At 38.8% G+C, this 11,871-nt stretch overlaps 1 protein-coding gene across 1 annotated transcript; it reads left to right on the forward strand.

Moving 5' to 3' along the window:
- Positions 1 to 8,733: 8,733 nt before the first annotated feature.
- Positions 8,734 to 10,443, forward strand: LOC134280798 (uncharacterized). The gene has a single exon (XM_062763251.1). The coding sequence runs from the start codon at positions 8,734 to 8,736 to the stop codon at positions 10,441 to 10,443; it is 1,710 nt and encodes a 569-aa protein (XP_062619235.1).
- Positions 10,444 to 11,871: the final 1,428 nt, after the last annotated feature.

Consider the following 11,871-nt stretch of genomic DNA (forward strand, 5'->3'; position numbering starts at 1 on the left):
ATATCAATAAACCCAGAATTTGGAACAATCTTTTTGCCATCAAACGTGATAATATGAGACACATTACCTTTCCTGCCAGCTATTAATTTCACGATACCTTTATTGATTCTCAATCATAACATCTTGTGGAGTGAATTCATCCAAACAATTTCTACTAGGTACCACAAAATTAAATTTTGCCATCGCTGGATCAAATTCTGTTTTCGAATCCTATCCCGCATGCTTCGGCCCACCCATGAAACGCAAAAAGCGCCTACTTTGACTTCGCAGTAATCATTTGATTGTCAAAGATTAAGAAAAATGATATTTCAAATTTTCATGACAGAAATTAAGTTTAAAATTGCACATGTATGTTCAATTATTATGAAGATAGAAATTTTATGACGTTACAGTGCCTTCTAGTAATGTAAATGAAGATTTGAAGTGATCTCAGTGTAAATGTGGACACGTTTTCCGTGCGTTCGTCGAAAGTTTGGTCGAATGTTTGTGAAAACGGGTCGCAAGATTTTGGATCTGTTGTTTGCAATAAAGTGTTGAAACATATCGTTATTGGATAGGCTTTGATTGAGCATTGAATGTTTCGTCGAATGAAAAATATCACAGATTGTTAACCGAAGCACATACCTCCATCCTTGTTTTTCTGCAGCAGTAATTTTTACCGTATAACCGGAAGAACGCGCAGTGATCATTTTTGAGTTGGCTCGCGTAGCGAGCTACTCCCTGTTGTCAGAGGCGTTTCAGAGCTGTAAATTTTTTCACGCATTCATCAAGGTAATCTATACGCCAAATATTATAGTTCTAGCAAAAAATGCTTTTGTTTGAATGATTGTATAAACTTAGGAGGTAAAAACTATATAAAATTTCATACTGTTATATTATTCATGTCTTCATGGTTTTGAAGAAATTTTGTTTAAATATCTGTAAGATGTACAATTACTGCGTATGAATATACATGTATGTTGAAGCATGTTGGGCGGATCTAATCTTCCCATCTGAAGTTTATTTATAATTGACCTAGAATACTCCTTAACACAAACACCTGCTGCTCCCATTAGCTGCAGCTAGTGTGCTTGAAAAATCTATTTTTAGAATCCAGATTTGCTGTGGGAATCTCTAAACTAGTTACTCTATAACACTGACCACTGCAGCTTGTGTATTTAAATTCATTATAGAATCCAAGGTTTGCAGTGCTGCTTTTCACAATAATATGTACGGAAGCCCATTAGTGCCAACCTGTATATATAAAGGAAAAGCAATATACACATTATTTTTTAACCGGAAATGGAGACATATAATATTCAATCTCTTGATTAAGATGCAAAATAAACGGTATATTAGGTAAGGTGTCCAGATGTATGATAAAAGCTCAATTAACTCAAGCGAGTCAACTCGCAGGCCCTTCAGGCCTTTGATTTAATGCTTACCGACACCGCAGTAATCATGTCACCGCTTACGCTTGTCAGGGGGTGACATAGAAAGAATGATTGCATTAAGTGTATAAAACGTGACCCCCGGTAAATTGCGCAAATATGAAGTTTTAAAAAAAGCCCCACAAGATTCATAATACTATTCTTATATGTCTAAACCACAACTTTGTGAAATTACAGAAATTAAAAGTCGATAGATAGAAAGAGCGACGATGTTTATTGCAAGAGGGGTAACCGAATTTTACAAATATCCATTGTTATTCAAAGATATCTCGAATTACAAAGTCATAATTTATCGTGAGCGCATGCTTGCCCAAATTTCTCCAAAGGACAGAAGATGTATACCTGTTTGAAATTCAACATATTCAAAGGAGAATTTTGGGCAAGCCTGCGCTCGGGGTAAACTTTTTAAAAAAGGTACAAAACAGCAGCCGTTTTCTTCACTTGACACGGGTATTTACATGCCATTGGCCTCATTGTGACCTGTTTAATATTCCCCTTTATCACGTGATTGTAGACTCAGGTAACTTGTGAATTAAGGAATCACTGTCTAGTTTTGAGAGTATGCCAGGGCATCAACAATAGTGGGAAACATGAGTAGTATAAACGGCCTGGTTGGGTGGGTCAATATCTAGGACATGTTTGGGGCTGTGGGGGATAGGTGGGTCAACTGAGTGCAGCTCCTGGGAGGGGATAGGTGGGTCAACAGAGTGCAGCCCCTGGGGGATAGGTGGGTCAACTGAGTGCAGCTCCTGGGGGGATAGGTGGGTCAACATAGTGCAGCCCCTGGGGGATAGGTGGGTCAACCGAGTGCAGCCCGTGGGGGGGATAGGTGGGTCAAGAGAGTGCAGCCCCTGGGGGATAAGTGGGTCAAGAGAATGCAGATGTGTGCAAAAAAAATATGCTGACTACACAGGTAATACTTGGCAGCGGTTCAAGTTTGTTTAGGGTCGTGTGCCAAAAATATGCTTACCTATGCATTGTGACGTCATCCACTGTATAAATACTGCTTTTCTCCTACTTTCAGCTCATTCTACAGTCAGATCCAGCTCCCTGCCGGGGAGGCATGGATTCTACTAGAGAAAAGCAGTTACATGCTCAGCGATTATTAGAATGGAAAAAAAGGGAAAGAGAATTAGAACGAATTCTTTATGAGAAAAGAGAGCAGGAGTTAAAGCTCCGGGAAAAAAATGCTAAAATATTACAGAGAAGAGCTCAATTAGAACAACAACGACAACAACAACTACAACGACAACGACAATTACGGGAAAGAGAATTAGATCAAATTCTTGATGAAAATAAAGAGCGAGAATTAAAGCTTCGGAAAAGAAATGCCAGACTATTACAGAGAAGAGCTCAAGTAGAAAAACAACGACAGCAACAGCAAAGGACTAGGGCGCATGAGGGGTCAAAGTTACCTATTCATTCAACACCCAAACCCAAGGCCATATCCCAGTATTATTGAGTCACAGTGAATGAAAGGGTGCACTCTAGAAAATGTAAAGCTCAAGAGGATTTTTACACTGTGATTTTTAAGGAGTTTCCAGAGGAAGAAAACAGAGGATTTGTTCGGCGAATATTCAGACACATGTTACAAACTTTCAAATCGAAAATGCAGTGTAATCCTAACGATTACCTCCGCCTGAACATACGCCACAAATCTCTGGAATCAGAGATTTGGTACGAGTTTACTCAATGTAAACATTTTAACGAGGACGTCATTTTAGAGAAGATTGAATCCGTGCAACAATCCAGAAAGGGGTTCAAACTGGGCGACGGGGGCATGGAATTTGATATGTTTCGGGTCAAGTATCCCGAGGGAAGTGGTGGCCAGAAAACCAAGCATCTACAAGTGAATAAGGAGACTTTCAAAAACAATAAAAGAGCCATCGTTCGGATCGTCAATCCCTGGGATAAATTTTGTTTAGCTAGAGCCATCGTCGTCACTCGATTACACAGTCAAAAACCCGAACATCCAGACCCCGAATGGGAAAAACAATGGCTTGCTAAGCGGAAGGGAGATAGGCAATCCTTGGACCTGAAACGAGAGGCCATAGCCCTCATGGAACAGGCCGAGTGTGATATCACTCAAGCTTGTGGATATGCAGAGTGGACGAAATTACAACAGGTGTTAGCTCCTCAGTATCGACTGAAAATATTTCAGTTCAAGTCTACTTCCACTAAACTCACCTTAGAGCGCATCTTCAAAGGCTGGGGAGACGGAACTTGTTTGAACATATTGTTAGACGACCATCATTACGATGCCATCATATCCATGCCTGGAGTGACCGGGAACCAATATTACTGTGATCATTGCGACGTGGGGTACAGGACTGTCACAGAACATCGCTCAAAGTATCCTCATCGCTGTACCTATTGTTTAGGACAACACCCTAATTGTCCCGATGAAGGGATCGAGATTAAATGCCGGGAATGCCATGGAATGTTTAAGAACAGGACCTGCTACAAAAATCATTTAAAACTCCATAGTAAGAAGACCACCACTACTGTCTGCAATTTAATGGAACAATGCGAGAAGTGTCAGTCTTGGATACCTAAGAAATTATTCCCCCATCACAAATGCGGAGGACAGAAACAGTGTAGGATCTGTAAGAAAATCGTCGATACCGATCATCAGTGCTACGTACAACAGAAGCCCCAGAAGAAAAAGAAGGGGAAAGACACCTTACAGGTTTACATCTATTTCGATTTCGAATGCCCTCAGGAAACCGGCATTCACATCCCTAATCTGTGTGTGGCACACCGCGTCTGTCAACATTGCGGTCACTTACCCATAGACCAACCCTGTCCTCATTGTCAACACATGGGACCCCCACTACTAAGTCAAAAACGTACTGACATTCCCATTTTTTACTGACAAACTTAGAAAATTACTGACAATGTGCTGTCGTTACTGTAAAACTTAGACAATTACTGACCCTTTTACTGCCGGTGCTGATAAACTTAGAAAAGTGCTGACAATCTTAGTCGGTGCTGAAAAACTTAGACAATTACTGACCCGTTTACTGTCCCTGCTGAAAAACTTAGACAAGTGCTGACATTTACTGATAATTACTGTCCCTATTGTTCTCGCTCTCGGGGAGGCTGCAGTGGTGTGAAAATGACTGTGTGTTATACTTTGTATTTAAAAACAGTCTTATTTTAATTTTTGATGAAAAAAAATCCCTGGCAGTTATTATTTTTTTAATCTAAATATTATTGTTATCTGTAAAATAATTCAGAATATGAATTGAAATTAACTATGCGTAAATCAAGTTTAAATTTATGTGTTGAATATATATATCCCTGTTCAATTAAAGAATTAAAATTAATTAATCATCAAGTTAATTTTCATCTATTTATTTCTTTGCAGACAGATATCTGACTTTAATGTTGAGCCCCCCCCCCCCCCCGTTTTCACGATCGGAAAGTTGTATCAATTTTCTTTTCACAAGCAGGACAGATGTCTCTTGCTAAAAAAGGAAATCTTCTAAATATTGAATAATTATTGATAGGTAATTCAGTTTCCAAATGTTCTCGGACATATCTGTACAAGTCATATAATTAATGTAACGTTAAGCGGTCACCCATCCAAGGGTTAAACAGGCTTGCCGTTACTTAACTTGCCTGAAATAGAGGGAGACTCTGCTGCATCACCAGAAAAGCTAGCTCACTATTGAAGCAGTATAAGTTCCCTATATACTGTCCGCTACAATTATATACCCCTGTTTAAGATTTCCGGTTTCATTTGCTCATACGGGAGTTCCCCTATTGAACAGTGCAGTGTTCAATATCTAAACTTGTACTATGCCGGGTTAATTTTGTCACTTAAAACATTATATCTAAATGAATGGTTGGTTGATCGATTACGCAGGGTTCATAAGTACTCAATATCTGTAAGTCCGAGACTAATAAATAATTATCAGACTAGTAATAAAAATTCATGTACTAGCAATTATAGTAATCTTAAGTAAAATATTTATATTTACTAGGTCAGCGGTAAGACTAATATTAGCAGTAGCACCATTTTTCTCCAATATTTTTCTTCTCTCTCTCCCTCCCTTTCTCTCTCTCTTAAAGATACAAACAGTATTGTCACTTTAAGTTACTTAAATACTTGACAAGTGCTCCGTTTATTCACATTGCCGAGGGGGTTAGATCACTATTTAGTTTTTGAACTTAATTTTTAAGTATTTTTTAATCATGATTCAATTTTAACAAAAATATAACATGTTTCATAACTTCCAATTTCCTCCTGTAGCTATCGGTGAATTGGAATTAATTTAATTTTATGTGCTGAAATTAAATTTCATCTCATTAAAGTAGGTAGGCGAAGGGGGTGTTATGATGTTAACGTAATAAAAAGGTAGAGGGCGGACTTGTCTAGTAAACTATTTTACGAAGTAGTGAAATTGGAAGTCATTAGTCCGTCGAACCAGTGCTCACAAATATTTATTCCGAACCCTCTAGCATACATGTATAACCCCCCCCCCCTACACACACGTTACATGAAAAAGTATCTAGTACACCGGTACTTGAGTATGATTTTTTTAAAAATGTGCAAGTTTTGTGAATGATGCAAATTTCTTTGTCCATTTGATCAATTTATACCCGTAATCATTATTTATTTGATTCATGTTTCATTAACATCTTTCCTTTTCATAAGAGTAAGATTATTCGCTAACTGTAGGTGCCCATTATCTTCCGTGTTGAGTAACCATTCATCTCTCTCTTTCTCTCTCTCTCTCTCTCTCTCTCTATCTCTCTCTTTCTCTCTCTCTCTCTCTCTCTCTTCAAAAAATCAATATCGACCCAGGCAAAGTTTAAAATATATTTAAACTCCGGCTGTTTTTTTTTTTTTTTTACTGTCATAATATTCTGCATATAAATTGTGTTTGATTTTTAATTATCCTTAATTACTGATAAAAAGTTGAGGAAATAAACTATGAACTATTTTTACTTGATTTGATAATCAAACAAGTTCCTCACTCAACTGTCCCACACACACACTATCACGACTTAACAAAAATATTAGGAACCAGTAATTTTTACAAAACTTTGGATGTAATGTATCCCTTCTCATATTTATTTTTGCTTACATCTTTAAACACTTTGTGCCTTTCCCCGGTTGGTTTTTACATCAATCTTCTTTTTTCATTAATCGTTAATTTTTCCTTACGTCGGTATATTAAAAAAAATATTTATTTAATCTAAGAAGAAGTTGAAGGTTTGTACATGTAGATTGCATATTACGTATGTGTTGGTGTTGAATTTCTCAAATTCAGACTGTCTTGAAGAAGAGTCTACCTGTCGCCGTAATGTTGCGTAATTAACTTCCAGTGAAATCCGGCGAGTGGTCTTCTGTATGATGCTGCAGTGACACCTATTGTCTTCTTTACCCGCTACCGTACACACTCGGATCGCCTCAGGCGATTTCTTTTACACACAGGTGCTTCACCAAGTTTCCGATTGTATGTTGAATGATTATGTAATTCGGCTGGATACCAGCTAAACGACTTGAATAATTTTTGACGAATAAAAAGCACAGTGTTACTGTAAAATCATGATACTGGTTTCGATACCGAACAAAGCTATGAAACGTCGATTTATTAAGTTAATTTATTATGTTAACTTTAATTAAATTTATTAATTTTTTTTACCTAAACAGATAAAAATGAGTACAAACTAAACACGACAGTATTAATTGTGTGTTCTACTAAAGTAAAATAAATAAGTACATGTTCATAGTTCTACATTTAGTTCGCACGTACCCCCCCCCCCCTCATTTTAATTTGAAAAGAAACTAGATCCATGTGAACGTCTACCGATACTCTAATTGGAAAGAACATTGATATTAATTTCTATCAAAGTTTTGTTTCAGGAGTATGCATTAGACAAATGATGATAATATAAAATGTCATAGTTTTACATGCATTTGAATTAAAATAACACTTTCAGGTGGGGTTCCAGAAAATCCAGATTCGAGAATCAGCTAAAAGATGTACATTATTTCAAAAGAATAATGCGGACAGTAACTAAATCAATGAATGTCAAAGGATCAATGATCAATCCAGGCACCCCTCCCCCTGCCCAATAAATAAAAAAAAAATATTTAAATCCCCCGTCTGTCTTTTAATTGTCCAGTGGTTTCTTCTTGCAAATGCTTGGATTCGGGTACGTTTGACTGCACAAAAACAAATGCGGGCGCCCCCCACATAATCAAAAATTTTACATAATATGAAAACTTTAACAAACGCCTTTCCTCAAAAGAGGGCACCCACGGCCTCACCGCGCGCTATGAGTTTATTAAAATTATTCAAACTAATTTAAATAAATCAAATTAAAATTGAATAAAACACATCTAGCCTAACAGTTTAATTCTTTAAATTTATATTAAAGAAAGTCAGGGAGTTAATGTTAATTTAAAAAAAATAATATAAAATGCATGTCATGTAATAACATTGTTTTATTATAAAAAGGAAAAGACCTCTGTAAAATTTCATATCTCACTACTAAACGAAGATTTTTATTTTTTTCAATTGCTTATCTTTTTGAAGGTTTTGAAATTTTATCCCTTCTCTTGAAAATATTTTTTTACAAATCAATTTTCTATAAATCGATCAAATAAGCTTCTTTTTTTCAAAGACATCACCTGGACATAGTTAAAAATTATATGAAAAACAAATAAATAAAATAATAATCTATGTTAAAATAAAAAAAAATCGATTCAATCAATTCCACACCACTGCAGCCTCCCGGAGAGCGAGAACAATAGGGACAGTAATTATCAGTAAATGTCAGCACTTGTCTAAGTTTTTCAGCAGGGACAGTAAACGGGTCAGTAATTGTCTAAGTTTTTCAGCACCGACTAAGATTGTCAGCACTTTTCTAAGTTTATCAGTACCGACAGTAAAAAGGTCAGTAATTGTCTAAGTTTTACAGTAACGACAGCACATTGTCAGTAATTTTCTAAGTTTGTCAGTAAAAAATGGGAATGTCAGTACGTTTTTGACTTAGTAGTGCCCGTCAGCACCTATTTCAAGGGCCAGACACCTTAAAGAAGTTCATGGACTGGTTATTACAACCCACTACAGGTACTAAGAATTCCACTTTAGTACACGACGAGGCCATCGTCATCGCCCATAACTTCAAAGGCTACGACGGACAATTCATTTTGAATCACCTGGTGCATTCATCTTGCCTGAAACCTAACGTCATCATAAACGGCAGTAAGATCTTGTACATGCAAATATGCGGACTGAAATTCATCGACTCCTATAGTTTCTTACCATTTCCTTTGGCTAAGATGCCCTCCGCTTTCGGATTCGACGAATTGAAGAAAGGTTATTTCCCTCACTTTTTTAATACGGAACAGAACCAGAATTACGTAGGACCTTATCCACCGGCAGCTTTCTACAATCCAGACGAAATGTCTATCAGTGGACGACGGGCTTTTTTTGAATGGTACGAACAACAGAGGGGGAAAGTGTTTGATTTCCAGAAAGAGTTTGTAGAGTATTGTATCTCGAACGTCGACATTTTACGCCGATGCTGTGCAAAGTTTAGATCCACCCTCAAGAGTTTGGTCAATGTGGACCCTTTCCAGGAATCCATCACTTTTGCCAGTGCTGCTAATTTAGCCTACCGTCGACAATTCATGACTGAAGACACCATTGCTATCATTCCGAACCTCGGGTATCAACCGGCACGACAATATTCGGCTAAAGCCTGTCGGTGGCTCACCTGGATGAGTCAACAGACTGGATGTCACATACAACATGCCAGAAACGGGAGTGAAGTCCAGATCGGAAATTATACCGTCGACGGATACCAGGAAGCGACTCACGCCGTCTACGAATTTTACGGGTGCTATTGGCACGGATGCCCCACCTGCTATCCCAGTTTACAGACCGAAACTCATCCTCATCGGACCCAATATACTTACCAGCAATTACACGAAGAAACCCTCAGAAGGACTGGCGATTTAGAAAACATGGGGTATACCGTCCTTGGTATCTGGGAGCACGATTTCGATCAGCAAGTGCAAAAAGATGAGAGTTTACAGCATTTTGTACGAGACCTGGACATTCCGGATCCTTTGAAACCTCGAGAAGCCCTGTACGGAGGTAGGACCAATGCCACCCGATTATATTGTGAGGAAGGGGACATGAGATACGTGGACGTTTGTTCCCTATACCCTTACGTGTTGAAACACAGACCTTTTCCCGTAGGGCATCCCGAGATCATCACAGACGAGTTCCAGGACGTGAGAAATTATTTCGGTCTCATTCACTGTCGGGTCTTACCTCCCCGAGACCTCTATCACCCCGTATTACCTTATCGGACGGGAGGCAAGTTATTATTTCCCTTATGTCGCACATGTGCCGAACGACAGGACTCTACTTCTCAAGATCGATGTCAACACACCTCCCAGGAACGTAGTCTCACGGGTACTTGGGTGACAACCGAATTACATAAAGCCCTAGACATAGGATATACCTTAGATCGAATCTACGAAGTATGGCATTATAAAGAAAGCAGTCAAGAGTTATTCAGATCTTACATCGATACCTTCCTCAAGATCAAACAGGAAGCGTCCGGATTTCCCCCCGACTGTAAGACCTCAGAACAAGAACAAGATTACATTCGACAAGTGTTATACAAAGAAGGATTCATGATGGACATTCTCAGTATCGAGAAGAATCCAGTGAGAAGAACCATTGCTAAACTCTTTTTAAATTGTCTGTGGGGAAAATTTGCTCAACGCTTGTTATTACCCAAAACCAGATACTTGGACGAAGAAGAGGAATTACAGCAACTCTTACAAGATTCAACTCTCGACATCAAGGGCATGCAACTCTTAGACAATAAAGAGGATTCCAATAAGGACAAGATGCTAGTGAATTATCAAGACAAACAGGAATTCGTCGAAGAATGTCCCTTTGGAAACGTGGTCCTGGCTTGTTTACCACCGCACATGCCCGCTTACATCTCTACGAGACTTTACAACCTTTAGGAGATCGGGTCCTTTATTTCGATACGGACAGTATCATTTACCAACATCGGGAAGGAGCCTTTAATCCTACCTTGGGTAATAGTTTAGGAGAATGGACCGACGAATTAGATGGGGATCACATCATCAAATTCATGTCGGCAGGCCCTAAAAATTATGGTTACCGGACTGCCAAAGGAACCGAGGTTCATAAAGTCAAAGGAATCACTCTCTGTGAAATTTCCAGGTATTTCATTCCGTATTGAATACATACTTTTTCCATCGCATCTATGTCCTGCCACAGTAAAATCACTTTGGCCGCTTGGAGATGGGTCAGGAAACTGTAAGGCTTTCCGAAATAACGGGTCAGGTTCAGTCCGTACCATTTCTGGGGCAGAATTGTTTTCATATGTCGACATAGAAAATGTATGGTAGCTAGTCTCCCCATGGTCGTCGCATGATGTGATAAGGTCGGGCATTGTAACCACAAATCCTGAGGGGTTTCCATAATAGTGCTCGCTTCCTGAAATACTTCTTCTGCCTCCGGGGGTAGAGATTCTTGGTGGTTTTGTGCCCATCGTACTAAACAATCATACCCATTTAAAATCAGAGAGTGAGTGTGTATCAGGGTTGACATGATAGTCGATTGTGAAGAAAGGACCAGATTTTTCTTCTCATTTATACCCCCAGTATAAAACGTAGGTAAATCGTATTTTTTTCAACAGGTATAAAAAGGTAGGTCAAAGGTGCACACGGCCCTAAACAAACTTGAATCGCTGCCAAGTATTACCTGTGTAGTCAGCATAAAAAACGTAGGTCTATCGTATTTTTTTGCACACGGGCCCCCCTGACTTGAATCGCTGCCAAGTATTTACCTGTGTAGTCAGCATAAAAAACGTAGGTAAAACGTGCACACGCCCCGCCCCCCTACAGCAGGTATATAAAGCGGAGCTGGGATTTGAGGATCAGTCTTGCTTGACATTTCGAACTTGGCAGACGTGAAAAAAAATATTATGGCAGAAGCAATGATGAATACTCCAGACAACCCCAGCTATGTGACACCTCAAGGGTATGTAGGAGCCCCCATGCCAGAGTCACAGGATGCAGTGGGATTAGATTTGAGCATGTATAATCTTCCAGAATATGCAAATAAAGAAGATATGGAGATCTTAAATACAACTCTGGATGGGATTGTTAACATGCTGTCTGCTCTTGACAACAAGATGAATGATCTTAACAACAAGCTGAATTATATTGGGGAGAAGGTGCGACATCATGACAACAAGCTGAATTATATTGCTGAGAAGGTGGGTGATCATGACAACAAGCTGACTGATCTGAAAACTTACAACGCCAGTGAATTTTGTTTGATTCGTGCTAAATTATCCAAATTGGAAGTGAAAGTTACTAACATGCAAGATAAAATGAGAGGAGGAGGAAGCACTTACCAGA

The sequence above is a fragment of the Saccostrea cucullata genome, unplaced genomic scaffold, assembly GCF_032062105.1.
Source record: "Saccostrea cucullata isolate Sc308-1 unplaced genomic scaffold, CSIRO_AGI_Scuc_v1 ctg5687, whole genome shotgun sequence".
Taxonomy (NCBI): Eukaryota; Metazoa; Mollusca; class Bivalvia; order Ostreida; family Ostreidae; genus Saccostrea; species Saccostrea cuccullata.

Excerpts from the sequence above, each read along its gene's own strand:
- LOC134280798 (XM_062763251.1), top strand. The coding sequence starts at position 8,734 with ATGCCCTCCGCTTTCGGATTCGACGAATTGAAGAAAGGTTATTTCCCT.